This window comes from Selaginella moellendorffii, unplaced genomic scaffold, assembly GCF_000143415.4.
Source record: "Selaginella moellendorffii unplaced genomic scaffold, v1.0 SELMOscaffold_44, whole genome shotgun sequence".
NCBI classification, from domain to species: domain Eukaryota; kingdom Viridiplantae; phylum Streptophyta; class Lycopodiopsida; order Selaginellales; family Selaginellaceae; genus Selaginella; species Selaginella moellendorffii.
The window spans coordinates 443,329-461,633 of NW_003314305.1; the positions used below are offsets into that span (position 1 = coordinate 443,329).

The following is an 18,305-nucleotide window of genomic DNA, read 5'->3' on the forward strand; positions in this document are numbered from 1 at the left end:
TTAAGTAAAAGCCCTAGAGGTGAGGGAAGAGTTTGAAGAAAGCGCCATCGCCAGGGCCTTTGATTTTTTGATGATGCTCCTCTTGCGTATCCCTAGGCGCCACGATGATTCCGATGATCGTCTAGAAATCCTTGGATGAATCAAAGATTTCTTGAATCTTTCGAGCAGCACAGGGGTTATTCGGCGATCGATCGATCGCTTTTTTCTGGAATCCCGAAAGATCGAGTGTGATTCTAGCTTGCGGAGCATTAATGGCGAGAATATCGATCGGGAGGGGGAATGCGGCAGCGGCGGAATTTCCATCCGCCTTTTCCTTCGATCAAGACGACGATATGGCAGATCCAAGCTCCTTGTTCGATTTCGATCTGGCTCTCCCTCTCGGCGGGCAGGATTTCCACCACCGGGCATCGTCAGCGGGTCACCGGCCATCGAAATCCTCCTCCGATTCCAAGGATTTCGATTTCAAGCTGTGCATGTCGACTCCGGATCTCCTCCAAGATCCGGCGTCTTCCTCTTCCTTGCGGAGCAATCTCATCTCCCCGGCCGACGAATTGTTCTACAAGGGCAAGCTCCTCCCTCTCTACATGTCAGAGCGCCTCCATCTCTCCAAGAATGTAGGCGCGGATTTGGAGAAATCCAAGCCGCCGAGCAGCAGCGATCACTCCTCAATCGCGGTCTCCTGCTACCTCCACCGCGCCGGCGTCGACATCAACATGGTCCTGGAGGAGCCGAGCGACGAGAGCAGCAGGGAGAGCTCCAGTAATTCTCGCGAGAAGGACTCCTCCTCGTCCGGCGGCGAGGAGGATTCGTCATCGTCATCGTCCGGGCAAGCGGCAGTAGCGAAGAACTCCAACACGGGCGGCGGCGAGAGTGTAAGTGGTCGTTTTAGATGGAGCCTTTTTTCGCTTGGTGGCGGTGGCGGTGGCGGTGGCGGCCAGAGAAGGAGCTCCAAAGTCACGGCCGGGGGAAAGAATTCCTCCTCCTTTTCCACTGGCTGCGATCAGCAAGGTGGTGGTGGTGGTGGTAGCAGCGTTTGCAAGTCGTGTGGGCAGAGGCAGGGAAAGTCCATGACCGAGGCCCGGGACTTTTCTACGTGGGAGAGAAAAAGGTTTGACACATTCTCGAGCTCGCCCCATGCCGGTCTTCACGAAACCAGGAGCCGGGACAAGTTTTTTATGCCGCGCCACAGCACTGGAGCGATCTCCTCGGGTGGGTTTGACGCGCCCACCAACAAACCAGCGGCGGCGTATCAAAGTCTTTTGAGGGCTAAAGAATTCTGGCGAAAGTACTTGAAGCCTTTCATCTCCAGGACGTCGCAGCATCACAGGTCGTATTTTAGGCCGCCAGAAGTTCCACTTCCAGCTGATGGTCTTGGCGGCGGCGGAGGATCCCCCTCTTTGTCCGACAAATCTTCCACTTCTTCATTGTTTTTCTCATCCGGGGGTTTCAAGGGGACCAGGCAAAGGCCCAGCAGATCGACCACTGTCACTCCGATAGCTTCACCGACACACAGTGGCGTGCTCCTCGCGGTCCCGGCTCCAGTCGCGAATGATCACGATGTGCAAGGGGCGATCGCTTACTGCAAGCAATCCCGAGCGAGCTGAGGAAAAGGTAGAAAAGGTTCGTCATTTGTTTTCCAAGCAGGATTTGGGATCTCCTACGTCTGATGGTGGTGGGGCTTTTTTCTAGATAGAAAGGCATCGCTGGAGGAAGAAAGAGTGGTGCCATCCATAGGTGGAAACTCTATGTTTTAGGAGGGGACCATGGCATGGCTTCTTTACCTGTGAGTAAGAAGCCTATAGCATTTTTTCTTTGTTCTTGTTGGTTTGCTGTAAGTACCAAAAAGAGTGTTGAAAATGTATTGTCTTTCTCTCTTTTTATCTTTCTTTTTCCTTTCTCTTTGTTTTTTTGATTGAGTACTGGTTGGTCTTGTCTCTTGTTGTGGCTCGCTTCTCGTCTCTTTTTTCTTCTTCTTCTATGGTGGTGGACTGACGTACGTGAGTGTTCCTTGGCAATCCAGCATGATGCAAGCGTTCCATGTGGAAGTTGCTCGCTCAAAGTGAACCAAGGAAGACCCCACTGTACGAGAAATCGAAGCTCGCTCTAGCCACAGAGAAAGAAAAGATGAGGAAGGAAAAAAGGGAGGAAGTATTGCTAAGGACCACGGACAAGTAAGATGAGAAGCTTTTTTGTTTCCTAGACGCACACTTATGCGCTCGTGCTCTCCTCTCATCGCTCGCTCACTCTCTGGCTTCGTTTGGTTTTGTTTTCAGGTTCCAAAGACTCTCTTTTTTTTTATCTTTCTCTGTTTTCATTTTGTTCCTTTTTCTCCCTTGATTGATCAATGCCTGCAGCTGCAGGTCTCTGTTTCCTCCAACCAACGAATTGTCCTGCGAGATTTGCAGTCGAGCCATCACCACATTATTTAGCTGCAGCAGCTTTTGTTGCTGTCCCGCGGCGGAGATCCTTTTTAATCTTTGAGGGGTAAGTTTCTCTAAGTTGGTGCTGTGTTTTGACATAAATATTCATCCTTTGTATGTGATAGACGTTGTCACTTATCATATGCTGTACGCAACAGCGAGAGCACACTTGAGAGCACACCGGTGTTTAAAACGTCAGCCATCGCCTTCTCTACAGGAATGTTGGTTGAAAAACTAATAAAAGTTCCATGACTGCGTATAGTAAGTGTGCAGCCAGACCGCTGTGATGGAGGAGTCGTCGGCCTCCCCGGCATTGACACTAAAGAAGACAACGAAATATGCATTTCATGTGTAAGTATTCGAAGGCTTTGATGCTCTTCGTGTCTCAGAAAGCTTGGATTGGATGATGCCTTTGGAGACGATTATGTGTTTGTTTGTGCATGCAGGCAGGGAAAGAGATGTGCCAAGAAAGAGATGTGCTCGGAATTGACAAATTAACAGCTCCAAGCAGATTGTTGGGCTTGTAACTTCAGTGCTGCTGCGTGCCGAGGTACACAGCCTTGTCCTTTAGCTTTGCATTATTCAAACGCTGCCGCTTGAATACCTTTTTATCGGCCCAGCACAGCGACAAGATGACATGGGAGGGACGAGATTAAGAGCGACCAACGTTCTCCTAAGCGGCCGAGAAAGAAGGATTTTCAAAGGTACTACGTGTATAGCCAACTTAAAAGTTTTTCCTGTGCTTGTTTTCTTCCGCGGTTTTTTAAAAGTGGAACCGGATTGCTATGACACGCTTGAATTTCTTCCACAGGTTCTCTTCTGGAAAGCATGGAAATATCCCAGACGGCGGACACGATTGGTGGTGGCAGTACCTCGCTCGATCACGGACTTGTCTCATCGTCCCAACGCAAAAGCTGCCTCACACTCTCTCCCGTGAAAGGAAGGAGACGTAAGGGCGGAGCGCTTGAATTTACGTGCCATTTGCGAGCCAGGCAAGCATCCAAAACCTCGGAAACGACAGGGGGAGCATGGAAGTCACTGCAGCGTGGCCGTCGTGCCCGTGGAATCGCGATCTTCGTCCGGCTCAAACAGAATCAATCTCTCGAATCTCGTCGACGTTGCTGCTGCTCCCTCCGATCGATTCGATGGTAAGCAGCGAAAAAAGATAATTTTTTTTTTTTTTCCTTTCGCCACACTCCTGGTGAGCTTTTCTGATTTCTTATTCTTATGATCTCTCTCGTGTCTCGTGGAAGGTTTTTACTAAAGCGTACTTTTTGGTGTTTGTTTGCTTCCCAGGAAAAGCCGAGAAGACGAAGAAGAAACAACACAAGCTCCGCGCGCTCGATATTTTCATGCATCGCTCGTCGTGTTGCCGATCGTCTTCTCGGAAAGATTTGCCAGCAATAACTGAAAATCTCGGCGTAAATGCGATGTGTCCCTGGATTCCGCGGCACTGGCACTGAAAACTCTGGAGCAAGGCACTGTGGCCACTGGTGGAGCTGCTGGCAGTGTTTGAGTTTTCTGGTCTTGGGATGGATGGATGGATTGGAGGAGGAGGAGAAAAAGGCCGAGAGAAGTTTTTAAAGGGGGGCGAGCAGGCAAGAACAGCAGGAATAGAAAAACAAGGGAATGTACGTACGCGGCGCTGCAGAGAACACAATTCCATGAACGCACGGAGGTGATTTTGATTGATGAGTTGATTGTAGCGAAAAAGAAAGGAAAAAAAAATCCGGGGCCACGCTCGCGAGTTTTTTAAAGTTTTTACGCTGATGATCGAAGCTAAAGTTTGCTTTGTGAGAAGAAGAGTTATTTTTTTTGTAAAAAAAAATTCTTTCGTTGTCAGTCACGCGGCTGCTGCTGCTACTGCTACTGCTGCTGGCTGAGGATAGATTCAAACAGAGTGACCCTTTTTCACGACTTTCAAGCGTGTTCTTGGCGGCGTTGAGATGAGCGTGTGATTGATTGATTGATCGTAACGGAAAATTGAGGCACACGCACTGCTGCTTGCTGCTGGCGCTGGCCGAGAAAATCATGCGGCCATGTTTCCATGAGAATTGCATTGTGAAAATGAGGATATTATGCTATAGACATCTTACAACTCTTAAGTTAGGGTTCTAACAGGCTCTTGAGTCTCCCCAATGGCATGAAAAAGATGGTGGACAACGTCCTCTACACGAGGAAGGAGAGATCCATGGAGATTCCCATCGTCGTTGTGGAGGTGGAGTTCTACAATGAGTCTTACGACAAGCTAAAGGAAAACGTCAGGGAGATTATGAAGCTGGACAGAGCGTCAGCTATGAGGAGGAGAGTGGAGGAGTGTGGTTCCAGGCGTGTGTTGGATATGGCGGAGAGCTCCGAGGGTATCCTCGGCTGGGTGCTTTGTTGTTCCCACAGATACCATCTTCAAGGATGTGCCAGATCTGCCCACGAACATCTGGGATGTGTATAAGTTCCCTCTTGGATGTTGTGGAGTTTGCAAGCTCTGCAGGCTTCACGCATAGTAGATCACTTCAAGCAATGTTTGCTCTTTTCCAAGCTTATGCTTTTTAGTTTTAAGGCTTCTACAAAGATGAATCGTTCTTCGAGATTTTGCTCATCAGTGATTTAAACTATCTACAAATTATTATTTTAGACTGGCCTTGACAATAATGTTAACTTTTAGCAGTTAACTAGGAGCAATTCTTCTCCCAGATACCGAGTTGAACTCCCCTATTTAGAGGAAATCCCAGTGCCTGCAACCATTAGCGCGAGCAAAGCCACTTGCATTTAAAAGTGTTTAGTGTGAGGCTATGATAGTCAGTGTCTTCCATGTAAAGTCCAATATTTTGGTAGCTACTAAATTAGTGCTGTTATTTGATGATAAGGGAGTCAAGATGCAATATTTGTCCTTTAATACTTGGTTGTGACCAGTTTAGATTGGATATTGATAGAATGGTCAAAACATTTGTGATTGAGTATAATAGTAACACACATTTAGCTAAATGTAAAATAAGATAATAAAGGTTAATATATATATTGATAGATTAACCTTTATTAGATTGGATATTGATAGAATGGTCAAACATTTGTGATTGAGTATGATCGTAACACACTAAATATCATTGTTTAAAACAAAACACAAATAGATTTAGCTATTAGCGCGAAAGAGAGCTATCTCTTCTACTGCGTTCTCGACGAAGCCGAATCCATGTTTCCGACTGACACGGCGTTGAAGCCATCCTTCGTCCAGGTGCATGCCTGTAGCCGCAGGCACGTCTCTCGCCGACGCCTTGAAGATGCTTGCCTTCGGTCCCAAAGGATGGACGCGAGAAGCTGAGCGAGCGCCTGGCGGGCGACACAGACTGCTTCTGCTTCACTCGAGCTGCTGGTACGATGATGATCGCTATGATCTTGTTTGTGTGCTTCTGACGTCTTTCTCAGCGCTGTGATCTTGCTCGTGTGTTCTTTTTTAGCGCTGTGATCTCGCTTGTGTGCTTGTGACTTCTTTGTCAGCACTTGACAGGAGCAAGGAGTGGGCCGCGGCTGTGTTGCTGCCGTTCCAGTTCTCCGTTTTGGACGTGGCCGGCTTGCGGAGAGCTCTCTCGCATCCGCTGCCACTGCCGCTGCCTGTTGGCTCTGCAACGTACGCGTAGCACGCCGGTGCCATGGCCGCCAACTTTGTTCCTCACGGCTCGTACCCAGCGGAGAGCATCTCGTCTCTCGATCAAACGACAAGCTGGACGCGTACAGCCTCCACGAGCCTTGCTGGAATCTGGCATTCTCCCACCTGTGGATGAGGCTACTCGAGCTTGCTGGGATAACGATCGTCGAGTTCAATCGCGTCCGGTCGGACAGTAGCAGTGGCCGGGATATGATGCTGTGGATGCAAAACCGCCTGTGTGCCATGTTCAAAGAGAAGGAACCGAAGTTGCAGCAAGCGTGCTCCAAGTTGGAAGAGAAGCTCGTCAAGCTGGACCGGCAGTTCTATGGCCTGGTGCCGTGGATGATCGGCGTGGGACTGGCAGGCCAGCGGATGGAGGCGTGGGCGTTCACGCACGGACAGAGGACGCCAGCAGAAGTTCTTGTCGGGCCTCTGGAACTTGCAAAGATCGAGGACAAGTTGACGTGCTTGCGCGTCTCTGTAAATCTCCTCCGGGTTGCGGTCTCGCTTGAGAACGTCTTCTTCCCTCCGGACCGTTCGCGGCTCATGAAGCTTTGGCCTACGTTCTATGGATCCGAGGACCAGATCAAGAGAACGCTCCGCTTCGGGAACGCTGTGGTGATTAAAGAGATAGATCCCTGGTCGGAGCATGTCGCTGATGGCTTCACGACGCTGGAGTTTGTCAAGAGAGCGCACGGACTCCGGGCCGAAGGTCTAATCTCTGGCGTGTTGGCGTTCGAGGGGGACAAGTACAGAGTCACCATGAAGGAACTGCAGGATCAGCCGCGAGCTTCTACCGAAGTGGAACTTCTCGATGCTGTTCACTGGATTCTTCGCGGCCTGGAGAAGTTGCATGAAGCGGGGCTTGTTCATCGGGATGTGAAGTGGAGGAACGTGATGAGAGACGCTCGCACTGGTGGCTGCGTTTTGATCGACTTGGAGACGGTGTGGGCGGCTGGTGAGAAGCCCGAGTGTGAGTTGCTAGAGCTGCTAGCTTGGGACAAGCACACGCTTGTGGACGGCAAATACACTGAGCGCTCGGATCTTTATCACGTCCGCAAGCTGATGAATGTTGTGGAAGATCTCTCCCCGGCAGCTAAAACATTCCAGTCCAAACTGCTGGGCTATGAGTTTGAGACGGCGAGGGCCGCTCTCGATGAACTGTTGCTATGCCAAAATGACTCTGCTGCTTAACGATATCTGAAAGTTCACGAAACAATGTTATGAAGTGAGAAGAAGGAATAAAACACATCATAAAAACATACCCCGCGCTTTGGTCGAATTCTACTCTCGATCACGGTTGTAACTTTCTTCTTCTCATGTGTAGACCTTAAGCTGAATCTTCCCGTGGACGAGGACTGGAAAATCGCTGAAAGGCAAACGGGCGGTACGAGAAAGAAACACTCGCCGGCCGTGAATCGTCATCGCTCTTAGAAACCTGCGTCCGAACACCACCGTTAAACTCGATGCTGCCACTCTCATCCGGATCCAGCACCCAGCGGGACCTGTCTTTAACTTTGAACTTTAAGCTTCGATCTTTGTGTTGTCGACGACGACGCCGGTGAGAAGACGGAGAAGCATCTCGACTTGACATAGAATCGGAATCATCACCTTCGTTGTAAAAGCTCGGGTTCACGCCGTAACCATCCCCTCGCCTCCTGCTGCGTTCCACAAACCTTGGAGCTGGCGGCTGCCTCGGCCCGTAACTTCCCCCTCCTCCCCACTGATCATCATCCGGATAGTAGTAATCTCCTCGAGACCTCGGCCTTGGTCGTGAAGGTGGCGGCGGCCTTCTCGGTGGCATTGCAAACTCCTCGTCGTCGTAGTCATAGTATCTGTCGTAAAATCCCGGACTGCCACTTCTCTCGCTGGTCATATCCGAGTAAGCTCCATCGTTGTAGAGAGGCGGGGGCGGCGGCGACCTGGGCCAGGAAGTGCTGCTCTCCTCGTCGGGCCAGCAAGTTTCCTCCATCTCAGATCTCGATGGCCCGCTCGCCTGATAAAACATCAAGAGCTGGTCAATGAGTTGCCTGAGAAGAACAAGTGATGCCAGGGAGAAAGAGTCGAGCGAGTCGACTTCGGAGAGCATGAGATGGGCTGCTGCTAGATCCGAAAAGGCTGGAGGTCGAGGAGGAGGAGGAGGAGGATCAAACTCTCGTCGCATTTGTCCTCGAGGAGGACTATAATACGGTGGAGGAGGAGGAGGAGGAGATCTGGCCCTGGGAGCTCCAAAGTTCGTGGAAGAAGGCGTAGGTGGTGGAGCTGCATAGCTGAAAGATGGTGGTGGTGGCGGCGGCGGAGGCGGCGGCGGTGGCCGTGGAGGTCCAAAAGACTGTCCAAAGCTCCCTGGAGGATAATTGGAAGGAGGAGGAGGAGGCGGCGGTGGGGGTCTAGCTGGAGATCTAAACGGTGGCGGCGGCGGCGGAGGAGGCGGAGGCCTTGGTTGGGGAGGAAAAAATCCTCCTCCTGGCGCTGCTGGAGGCGGCCCAGGCGGTCTAGCTCTAGGAGCTCCAGGCAAGAATGGCGGCCTACCTGGTAGCGTCGGAGGCCTAAATCCTCCCATTTGCTGCTGCTGCATCGCGAATCAATCTACATTGCGCCGAGCGAGAAAATCATTGGAATAGCCCGGAAATGCTTAGGATCGAGAGAAAATCTCACCGGGAAGTCGTGCCGCGCGAAGAGCTGGGAAATCTCCAAGAGCCCTAGAATAAGAACCCTAGAAAATTTGGCGCCTCTCTCTCCTACGTGGCCGATTTTAAAATATGATGACGGGCGGATGCCTTGTCATATTCCCCGCTACCAAATAGCCACTGCCGTACGTCACGTCGCATTTGGTCAGTAGTGGCCACGGCCCAAACAAGAACACGCGAAAGAACTTAAAGGAATAACAACAATGGGCATCGCTGGATCGATCGATCCTCGTGAGCGGCCATTTCCATCGCGGCATCAAATGTAGCTGTGGCGATCGGCACAGCGCTAGCATTTCGCGGATGCCGCGCAAATCGGGTAATAGCCGCATTGATCTAGCGTAGAAATCGAGCGCCAGAGCTAGGGATCCGGGCATTCCGAGCGATGTCTTGGATGAAGATGGCGTCGGCGCGGCAAGGTCTGGACAGATCCAAGGCCAGGATGCAGATATTACGGAAGCCCTTCTTCCACTTCGTGCTGTGCTTCTTCGTGGGATTTGGAATCGGCCTCACGCCTCTCAGCAGCGGCGGCGGCAGCGCTCGCGAGCAGCAGCGGCCGCGAGATTCTTTCACGGCCGCCAAGAGAATCGCGACGGAAGAACAGGTTGTGATTCTGGATTCGTCCTCGCCACTGGAAATCTCCGCGAATTCCTCGAGATTTCCAGGGCAGGGAAGAATGCCACTCCAGGATCCAAAGAAGCTCCTCATCATCGTCACGCCAACGTATACACGGCCATTCCAGGCGATGTATTTAACGCGATTGGCGCACACTCTCAAGCTCGTGGATCCGCCGCTCTTGTGGATCGTCGTGGAGATGCCGGGGCAATCCTTGGAGACCGCGTCGCTGCTCAGGAAGACTGGGGTCATGTACAGGCACTTGGCTTGCGAGAAAAACCTCACCAACATCAAAGATCGAGGCACCCAACAACGAAACTTGGCGCTCCAGCACATCGAGATTCATCAGCTGGATGGAATCGTCTACTTCGCGGACGATGACAACTTCTACTCGCTGGAACTCTTCGACCAACTGCGTGAAATCAAGTACGTTTCTATCTTTCATTGCTTCTATTGTCATGATCTAAAGCTCTTTTTTCCTGTGTTCTTGATGGTTTTTTCCAGGAGATTTGGCACTTGGCCAGTGGCGATGCTGGCTCACAGCAAATCCAAGACCATCCTGGAGGGCCCCGTTTGCGATGGCCACAAGGTGACGGGCTGGCACACCAACGAGAAGAGCAAGCGATTGCGAAGATTTCACGTCGATATGTCCGGCTTTGGATTCAACAGCACCATTCTCTGGGATCCCAGGAGGTGGAAGCGGCCAACAACGCAACCAGTTCGTCAGCTCGACACTGTCAAGGAAGGATTCCAGGTAAATCATCCTTTGAAACGTTTCTTCACACCATTTCACTCTGGAAAAATCAGGAGACGACTTTCATCGAGCAGCTCGTGGAGGATGAGAATCAAATGGAAGGACTTCCCAGCGGCTGCTCCAAAATCATGGTGTGGCATCTCCATCTCGAGTCGCAGATCGCGAGCTATCCACCAAACTGGAAGATGGACAAGTTCTTGGAGCCTGTGATTCACTTGTAGCACAGAGACACAGGGACGGACACTCACACACGCACGCTAGCAATTTATACTTTACAATAGGATAGATAGATTTACGCCTCTCTTGCCCCGCGTTTAGTAGGAGTATAAAATCTTTCCAGCCCAAATTTATCCAAGCGTAAACATTGTTGGTTGCAACCATGCTCACGTATCTCGCGATCGTTCTAATGAATATTCTAAAGATAAAGAATATTCTTGAGAATATTTTCAACTTCTAAGATCATTTTCTCCGTGTTCTTCGGCCATTATGGCCGAGTGGTAGCAAAAAAAGAAACTGCGGTTCTTAATAAATCATCTAAAGCAATCTAAAATGACCAAAGCCAAAGACACTGCAAAGAAAAATTTTCCTCTCGCATTAGTTAGCGCGTTCGAAAACAAGAAAGATCCATCTCACGCTGCTTGCGTCTCTCCTCACGCCCTCACAGCGTACTTTCTCATCGGGAAGTAAGCCTCCTTCTTCTTTTGCTTCTCCGTCTTGAGGGAAAGCTGCGAAAAAACACAAACGAGAAAGTTTCAGAGCTGCCACCACCTCTACAATGGAAAATTGCTTACCTGATGTTTTGTCAAGCGTCGCCTGATCGCTCGGGTCTTCTTGGGACGAAGATCCAGAGGCATGTACTTCTTGTTCTTGTACGCCTCTCTCAGCTTGGCCTTCTGGGTCTGGGAGATTACTGTGAGAACGCGCGCGATCGAGAGCCTGACGACCTTGCTGGAGAAACAAAACACCGAAGTGAAAATCAAAATCGCGAGGGAACACTCGAAAATCTCACATTTTGGAGAGCTTGTTGGGGGCGCCTCCAGTGACTTTGGCCACGCGCAGCAAAGCGAGCTCGGATTTGAGCTCCTTGAGCTGGACGAGCAAATCCTGCTTAGATTTCGTCCGCAGCTCGTGCACTTTGATCTTCCCTGCTGAGAGACAAAGGAAATCGATCGAACCAGAGCGAGATCGCGAGAAAGAACGTACCCATCTTTGCGGCTTCCCCACAACCCTAAAACCCTAGCCGCCCGGAAATTTAAACCTAACCCTAACCATTAAAGATGTACATTTTTGACATTTTTTAGCTTGTAACAGATCTCCACCGTCGGTTTTGAAAGCCCTAAAATCCCAAGAACCCTAAATCTTGAAAACCCTAAAACTCTGGGCGGCGACAGGAAGGAAGCGGAGCGATGTCGAAGCGCGGTAAGGTTTCAGCATTCCTTCTCTCGATGGCGCTGATAGATCGATTGCCACTGCAGCTAGAGGTGCTGCCTCGGGCAACAAGTTCCGGATGTCGCTGGGATTGCCCGTGGGCGCGGTGGTGAATTGCGCCGACAACACGGGGGCCAAGAATCTCTACATCATCTCCGTCAAGGGCGTCAAGGGGAGGCTCAATCGGCTCCCGGCGGCGGCGATCGGCGACATGGTGATGGCCACTGTGAAGAAGGGCAAGCCGGATCTCCGGAAGAAGGTCATGCCCGCGGTGATCGTCCGCCAGAGGAAGCCGTATCGCAGGAAAGATGGAGTTTTCATGTACTTCGAAGGTGAGGAAGCTTAGATTCTTGTTCTTGCCAGAGACTGATGGTTCTTTGGCTGCTTGATCCAGACAATGCGGGCGTGATCGTAAATCCCAAGGGCGAGATGAAAGGTATGGAGTTCTTCGCCTCTCGCGCTTTGGAATGAGAGTTTGATGCTTGTTCTTGTTTAGGATCTGCCATCACTGGCCCAATCGGCAAGGAATGCGCGGATTTGTGGCCTCGAATCGCCAGCGCTGCCAATGCCATCGTTTGATTCGAAGCCTGGAGACTATCAATGGAGATTTTGTGTTCTAGTTCTCTTCTGATTTTAGGGTTCTTGGGGAATGGGCTAGATCTAGGGTTCGTGGGAAATGAATGATCTTCATTCCTCGCGGCCCCTCTTTTCTTTCGGAGTGATCACTGATGTCCAGTACGCGGACGTTCCCGACGGGCGTTCCTTCCATGGCGTTCCGCGATTCTACCGCGGCAGCCTCGCCGCGCTCAACGAGGCAATTGCGAGCTGGAACGATCAGGGCAGCGATCTGTCCTTCGTCATCCAGCTCGGGGATCTCATCGACGGGCGCTGCCCCCGCGATCAAGCTCCCGCGGCAGCGCGCGAGGTCGTGGCAGCATTCGATAAATTCCGGCACGGCCGCGTCTACCACACCATCGGCAATCACTGCCTCTACAATCTCTCGCGCGGCCAGCTCCAGGAAATCCTCCGTGTTGATGGATCCTTCTACTACGATTTCGTCCCCCACCCGGGATTTCGATTCATCGTCCTGGATAGCTACGACGTGAGCGTGCTGGGCGGATCATCGAGGGATCACTCCTCGCGGGCTATGGCGCTGCTGGATGCCAAGAACCCTAATGTGGACAAGAACAGCCCCCTGGGAATGGCGCCCGAGCAGCAGCGATTCGTGGCTTTCAACGGCGGCATTGGCGATGCCCAGCTCCAGTGGCTCGATCGGAAGCTCCGCGAGGCCGAGGATCGCAACGAGCGAGTGATCATCGCCTGCCACATCCCAATTCTCCGCGAATCCACCTACGACGACACGCTGCTGTGGAATGCCGAGGAGGTATTGCGCGTGATCCATCGCTACGATCGCTGCGTGGTGGCGAGCTTGGCTGGGCACAAGCACGATGGGGGCGAGGGAGTGGACGAGAAAGGGATTCCTCACCGCGTCCTCGAGGCCGTGCTCGAGTGCCCGCCCGGGGAGAATTCGTTTGGCCGCGTGGATGTGTACGAGGATCGATTGGAGCTGCTGGGCACTGGTAGAATGCGATCGGCCACTGTGTTCTTCCGGTGATCTCGCCGGAGTTCACGGAATAATCACGTTAGATTGATATCATGACTCACATCTTTATGGACGAATCACTTAAAGTCTTTTCAATTTGTTCTGGTACATTTATTAAAAGAGAGAAATAACTGTCATTAAATCTTTGAAAGAAAAACATTTTTGGCTTCATCCAGGTTCGAACTGGAGACCTTCAGTGTGTTAGATTGACGTGATGACCAACTACACCATGAAACCATTCTGTCTAAAAAACATTTTCCCCAAGTCAAATTTTGAAAAGGAGTGATTGGTTTTTTGGTCCCTGCTTCTCTTGCGTGGTTTCTTTGTCTCGTCCTCCAGATTGAAAGCAAAAGGTCAGATATACATTGGGTTTAGCGTGTAGTTGATCAATCGCATTCACTAACTTCACGCCGAGAGACCTTGCGGATCTATACTCGAGATTGATCTTCTATGAGAAAAGACATGGCAAGTCTCTTCGGCCGTGTTTCATAATCTTCAACCGTAAAATTTCAGCCAGAACACTCCTGGGAGTCTGAAGTAGAGTACACAAACTGAAGCTCCTCATTAAAGTCATCGTCATTCAACGAAGTACGTCTTTGGTGGCCACAAAACAACAGTTTTGACGTGGAAATTGACCAGGAAGCTTTCCGAGGTAAACATCACCTTTGCTCGTTCTTGTTCTCGATCCTTTGCGTAAAATGTCGAGGCGTTTGAGAGAGCACTCGGCCACGAAGAAAACGAGGGCTTGACGCTTGGCGGCTTGAACTCAAGGCTGGCAGATTGTTTGAGGCATACGTTTCAGCTCCTTTTAGCGAGGAGAACGTGAGGTTTTTGAAGATATGACCCGTATCGTATTGGGCGATTCTGTCAAGTCGGCAGAAGCGCATCAAATCAACAAGTTGAAGCACAATATTGAAGCACGATGTGTGCTCGACAACTGGAAACCGGTTGCAGTAGGGCCGCCAACTCTAAGCACAAAGTGGTGTGCCTGGAAAGTAATTCAATATCATTCCCTGTTCTTCCGGCCGAAGTTCACGGAAGAATCACGTAAGGCTCCCGGAAAACTTACAATCGAATTTGTACAAACTTTCTACGATCTTGCGCGTATAGTTCGATGACAGGATTGGAGAGGCGTGCGTGGTTTCCTTTGTCTCGTCCTCTAGATTGATCCGCTGTTACGTTGCTCTTGCGGCTTCTCTTCGTCGTGTAGCAGTGGGCGGTGTAGCAAAGAGCCCTCCTCCATTTTGCTTGGATCACTCTCACCGATGTCACTCTGCCGACGCTGCAATCGCGTGACGTGCTCCTGTTGCTGTTCTTGGCCCCAGGTCACCATGTATAGTCCACAAATGATGAGGATCGCGCCGAGCAAACTGCGCAAGTTGCAAGTTTTCGAGTCAGTGACAAATTCTTCAAACCAGACGTAGGCCGCTGGCATTGACAACTCACCTCCCCAAGTAAAAGGGCTCGCCCAGGAAAACCAGCGCTACGAATCCCACCACTACTGTCTGGAGGGGCTGATACGCCGACACTATGACGGGCCCGGCCTGTTGCATACACCACGCTTGAGCGGAGAAAACTAGCCCCGATGCCACAAATCCCTGGAAAGAATAGTTTCTGTAAGCTCGATTCCGCTACATGATCGAGAAAGGTATAAAGTTACCGCGTAAAGAACACTCGTGAGCTGAATTCCTGGGGTGATCTTCCAGATCGAGAGCGATGGCTGGCTTGCCACCGCGAAGACCGAGAGTTGAATCGCTCCAAAGAAATTGGTGAAACATACTGTCGAGTATCTGGCTGGATACATTCTGAGCGTCCTGGCCTGGGAGAAGAAATAAAATAAGCATTGATAAACAGGTGTAGGAATGAGCTCGTACCTGTAGTACGTAGAACACGCCGAATGCCAGGCAGCTGATGAGAAGGTAAAGCGATCCCAGTCGCCAGACACTCAAGGTGAGAATCGGTGTTGCTTGGATCGATTTCGCTGCTTCTGTGCTGGCAGCGCTATGGTGAAGATGGTTGAAAAGAAGAGGGCCTTTGTAAGCAGTCATCAAGGTAGCTCCAGCTCCTGCACAGATTGCGCCGAAGAGCTTGGCCTGACCATCTCTTCGCGATAGATTGACGTCTTCAACGCTGGAAGAAGCGAGATGTTCAAGCAAAGAAAAAAAAAGAAAAGAATAGATTGGATCAATCATCTTTAGTTGCTTACCCGGAGATCGCTGCCATAGCGAAGGTAACAGCTGGGATGGAATTTTGGAACGCGGAAGCAAACGTGGGAGTTGTGTCGGCGAGTCCATAAAGGAACAATCCCTGGCCAAGAGCAACGCTGTCATACCACACATAAGAGAGAGGATGGATCCAATCCAACAACAATATTTCGATCAAGCAAGATCGAGCTTACGCTGTGATTCCCAGGAAGAAGAAATGGATCAAATGCGTGAATCGGAGCTGCGGCCTCTCCTTCCTGTCAAAAATCGCGAAATCGTACGAATTTGACCCTGGCAGGAGTGAAATTTACCTCTCCAAGAAGGCGGCAACAGGGAGGATCACCGCAAATCCGATGACATTCCGATAGACCGGATAGGTCGTCTTGTTCAATCCTTGCTCGAAGGCGATCTTCGTGAGGAGCTGGAATCCTGCGTAGCCGACCTGGACGAGCGCAAGGATGAAGTGGATTCTAAGCTTTCCGAGAAGGCCTAGATTGAGGATTGGATAGTGCGCCATTGGGATGGATCGATCGATCGATCGATCGAGCGGCTATCGCGGGGGCGGTGACCTGTCCCTTTGATCCTCTCCGAGAAGAATTGGAACTCTTTTGAATGTTAAGGGTTTAGAGGACGGTCTTATCGCAGCCGTTCACGTTTAAACGGTCCGATCTTGCTACGTATGCGTCCTTATATCACAGCCGTCAGTTTGGTGGATGGTGCGACGTGGCGCCACCACATTGCTCCGTAAGATTAGGTCTTCGTGCTCGCAGGAAATTTCCCGAGAGCGTGGAGCTGGAGCTGCTGCTCGCGATCGATCGATCGCGGAGGATTTTGCTCGCGAGCTAAGGAATGCGCGATGCCTCGCGGCGGTGGAGGAGCTGCATTGTCGGATGATCGCGCAGGGGCTGGATGCCGACACCTATCTCGGGAACAATCTGGTAAGGGTTTATGGGAAATTCGGGGGACTGGATCGAGCCTGGGCAGCGTTCGATCGCATTGCTGCGAAGAATGTGTTCTCCTGGACGATCGTAATCTCGGCATTTGCCCAGAATGGGCATCACAGGGAGGCTCTGGTGCTGTTCCGGCAGATGGAACGCGAGGGTGTCAAGGCGAACGAGGTGACTCTCGCGGCTGTGCTGGGGATTTGCTCCAGCATCAAGGATTTAGCTGGAGGGAGATCCATCCATGGCCGAGTGATCGCTGCCAAGAAAGACGTGGTGATTGGCAATGCTCTTGTCAACATGTATAGCAAGTGTGGATCTCTCCGCGAGGCAAGAGCTTCCTTCCAAGAGATGGTGGTCAGAGACGTGGTTTCCTGGACGACGATGATCACAGCTCTCTCGGAGCACGGAGAGTGGAACGAGGCAGTGGAGATCTTCTGGGAAATGGTCTCGGAAAATGTGGCTCCAAACGAGATCAGCTGCTTGGCGGTGTTGGGAGCTTGCTCGAACTTGGGCGATCGCAGCCAAGTCCGGGTGATCCACGAGTTTATTGCCAGTGGTGGCTTGGAGCTCGACAAGAAGCTGGTGGTGGCGAATACTTTGATCCACACTTATGGAAGATGTGGGAGCCCGAGCGATGCTAGGCGAGTTTTTGATTCTCTGCAACACTCGGCTAGGAATGCCGTGTCCTGGGCTTCGATGATAGCAGCTTACACGAGCAACGAGCAGGCCAAGGCAGGGGTGGAGCTCTACCAGGAGATGATCCAGCGGGAAGAGAGCAAGAAAATGGATCCCGTCGCCTATCTCTGCGTCCTGGAAGCTTGCTCCAGCTTGAGCGCTCTCAAAGTCGGGCGTCAGGTCCACGAAGAGATTGTAGCTGCTGGTTTTGGAGACGAACTTCCACTCGCTGGTGCGATCGTCAACATGTACTGCAAATGTGGGAGCTTGGTCGAGGCAAGGGAAGTCTTCGACGGGATGAAAGCCAGGAATATGATAGCGTGGAACTCGATGATGGGGGGATACACGCAGCACGGTCATCCGAAGCGAGCGCTCCAGCTCTTTGAACTTGCGTGCCTTGACGGGGTTCTTCCGGACGAGATCACCTTTGTGACGATTCTTACGGCATGCAGCCATGCAGGGATGGTAAAGCCAGGCGTTTGGCACTTCGGTTCCATCCGGGCAGATTTTGGGATGGAGCCGAGTGTGGATCACTACGTCTGCATGGTGGATATGTTGGGACGAGCAGGCTGGTTAGATGCGGCTGAAAGATTGGTAGAGCGCATGCCAGCGTTCTCAAATCCAGCCGACGAGTTTGTACCGTGGATGGCTTTGCTGGCTTCTTGCAAAGTTCATACAGACGTGAAGAGGGCAGCAAGAATTTCTTCCGTTCTGTCAGCGAAGAAGAAGAAGCTCTTGAGCAGCAGCAGCAGCGGCAGTGGCTCCTGGCACCTCAAGAACTCGGCCGCTCCACTGGTGATGCTCTCGAACATATACGCTCAAGCGAAGAAGTGGGAGGAGATGACAGGAGTGAGGAACGAGATTACGGAGGAATGGTCCAAGGGGATGATCACGTCGAGGCAAAGGGGTTGTAGCTTCATCGAAGTGGAAGGCGCGATTCACGAGTTCGTCGCCGGGAAACTCCACCTCCATCCAGAGCACAAGGGGATCGACAGCGAGATGAAAAGGCTCGAGGAGCTTATCAAGAGCGCTGGCTACGTCCCCGACACAAGTGTGGTAATGCACGATGTTGAGGAGGCTGAGAAGGAAGGCGTCCTCCATCAACACAGTGAGAGAATGGCCATAGCTTTCGGTTTGATGCGCGGTGGCAGTGACACCATCGTTCGAGTCGTGAACAACCTCCGGATTTGCTCCGACTGCCATGCCGCTGTCAAGCTCATCTCCAAGACCGTGGGACGGGAGATCCTCGTTCGAGACACTCGTCGGTTCCATCACTTTGCAAGTGGAGAGTGCTCCTGTCAAGACTACTGGTAGCAGCACAGCCGACTCGATCGA

General features: G+C 51.4%; 8 protein-coding genes and 1 non-coding gene across 16 annotated transcripts; 6 read left to right on the forward strand and 3 right to left on the reverse strand.

Annotated features, from left to right (window-relative positions):
- Positions 1 to 12: 12 nt before the first annotated feature.
- LOC9647878 lies at positions 13 to 4,168 on the forward strand. 7 transcript variants are annotated; one of them, XM_024685434.1, is made up of 9 exons: positions 13 to 1,783; positions 2,021 to 2,171; positions 2,274 to 2,484; positions 2,546 to 2,614; positions 2,683 to 2,771; positions 2,867 to 2,970; positions 3,041 to 3,124; positions 3,232 to 3,568; positions 3,717 to 4,168. In XM_024685434.1, exon 1 carries the CDS (start codon positions 252 to 254, stop codon positions 1,602 to 1,604), a length of 1,353 nt encoding a protein of 450 aa, XP_024541202.1. In that variant the 5' UTR covers positions 13 to 251; the 3' UTR covers positions 1,605 to 1,783; positions 2,021 to 2,171; positions 2,274 to 2,484; positions 2,546 to 2,614; positions 2,683 to 2,771; positions 2,867 to 2,970; positions 3,041 to 3,124; positions 3,232 to 3,568; positions 3,717 to 4,168. The 7 variants fall into 7 exon arrangements, with proteins under 7 accessions (XP_024541202.1, XP_002980214.2, XP_024541207.1 ...); XM_002980168.2 differs by having other exon boundaries at positions 13 to 1,620; positions 1,690 to 1,783; positions 2,546 to 2,771; XM_024685439.1 differs by having other exon boundaries at positions 13 to 1,787; positions 2,546 to 2,771.
- A 2,009-nt stretch (positions 4,169 to 6,177) lies between these two features.
- Positions 6,178 to 7,255, forward strand: LOC9647499. The gene has a single exon (XM_024685346.1). The coding sequence runs from the start codon at positions 6,193 to 6,195 to the stop codon at positions 7,252 to 7,254; it is 1,062 nt and encodes a 353-aa protein (XP_024541114.1). The 5' UTR covers positions 6,178 to 6,192; the 3' UTR covers position 7,255.
- A 1,657-nt stretch (positions 7,256 to 8,912) lies between these two features.
- On the forward strand, positions 8,913 to 10,557 carry LOC9647879 (probable beta-1,4-xylosyltransferase IRX9H). The gene is made up of 3 exons (XM_002980171.2): positions 8,913 to 9,788; positions 9,867 to 10,116; positions 10,170 to 10,557. The coding sequence occupies exons 1-3, from the start codon at positions 9,133 to 9,135 to the stop codon at positions 10,335 to 10,337; spliced, it is 1,074 nt and encodes a 357-aa protein (XP_002980217.1). The 5' UTR covers positions 8,913 to 9,132; the 3' UTR covers positions 10,338 to 10,557.
- A 125-nt stretch (positions 10,558 to 10,682) lies between these two features.
- Positions 10,683 to 11,374, reverse strand: LOC9647501 (60S ribosomal protein L35). Of its 2 annotated transcripts, none has more exons than XM_024685322.1 (4): positions 11,320 to 11,374; positions 11,126 to 11,264; positions 10,908 to 11,064; positions 10,683 to 10,841 (listed from the first exon to the last, which is right to left on the reverse strand). In XM_024685322.1, exons 1-4 carry the CDS (start codon positions 11,321 to 11,323, stop codon positions 10,767 to 10,769), a joined length of 375 nt encoding a protein of 124 aa, XP_024541090.1. In that variant the 5' UTR covers positions 11,324 to 11,374; the 3' UTR covers positions 10,683 to 10,766. The 2 variants fall into 2 exon arrangements, with proteins under 2 accessions (XP_024541090.1, XP_002980388.1); XM_002980342.2 differs by having other exon boundaries at positions 11,126 to 11,261; positions 11,320 to 11,368.
- A 78-nt stretch (positions 11,375 to 11,452) lies between these two features.
- LOC9647880 (60S ribosomal protein L23) lies at positions 11,453 to 12,167 on the forward strand. The gene is made up of 4 exons (XM_002980172.2): positions 11,453 to 11,535; positions 11,592 to 11,876; positions 11,939 to 11,980; positions 12,041 to 12,167. Exons 1-4 carry the CDS (start codon positions 11,523 to 11,525, stop codon positions 12,121 to 12,123), a joined length of 423 nt encoding a protein of 140 aa, XP_002980218.1. The 5' UTR covers positions 11,453 to 11,522; the 3' UTR covers positions 12,124 to 12,167.
- A 30-nt stretch (positions 12,168 to 12,197) lies between these two features.
- Positions 12,198 to 13,255, forward strand: LOC9647502 (manganese-dependent ADP-ribose/CDP-alcohol diphosphatase). Its single transcript, XM_002980173.2, has one exon. The coding sequence runs from the start codon at positions 12,221 to 12,223 to the stop codon at positions 13,157 to 13,159; it is 939 nt and encodes a 312-aa protein (XP_002980219.1). The 5' UTR covers positions 12,198 to 12,220; the 3' UTR covers positions 13,160 to 13,255.
- Positions 13,256 to 13,310: 55 nt separating this feature from the next.
- On the reverse strand, positions 13,311 to 13,384 carry TRNAV-AAC. The gene has a single exon. It is a non-coding gene; the product is annotated as a tRNA-Val (tRNA).
- A 732-nt stretch (positions 13,385 to 14,116) lies between these two features.
- Positions 14,117 to 15,997, reverse strand: LOC9647503 (protein WALLS ARE THIN 1). Its single transcript, XM_002980343.2, has 7 exons — positions 15,663 to 15,997; positions 15,546 to 15,608; positions 15,354 to 15,470; positions 15,022 to 15,277; positions 14,808 to 14,966; positions 14,594 to 14,745; positions 14,117 to 14,517 (listed from the first exon to the last, which is right to left on the reverse strand). The coding sequence occupies exons 1-7, from the start codon at positions 15,866 to 15,868 to the stop codon at positions 14,307 to 14,309; spliced, it is 1,164 nt and encodes a 387-aa protein (XP_002980389.1). The 5' UTR covers positions 15,869 to 15,997; the 3' UTR covers positions 14,117 to 14,306.
- A 67-nt stretch (positions 15,998 to 16,064) lies between these two features.
- Positions 16,065 to 18,284, forward strand: LOC9647881 (pentatricopeptide repeat-containing protein At3g26782, mitochondrial). Its single transcript, XM_002980174.1, has one exon. It carries the CDS (start codon positions 16,065 to 16,067, stop codon positions 18,282 to 18,284), a length of 2,220 nt encoding a protein of 739 aa, XP_002980220.1.
- The last annotated feature ends 21 nt before the right edge of the window (positions 18,285 to 18,305 follow it).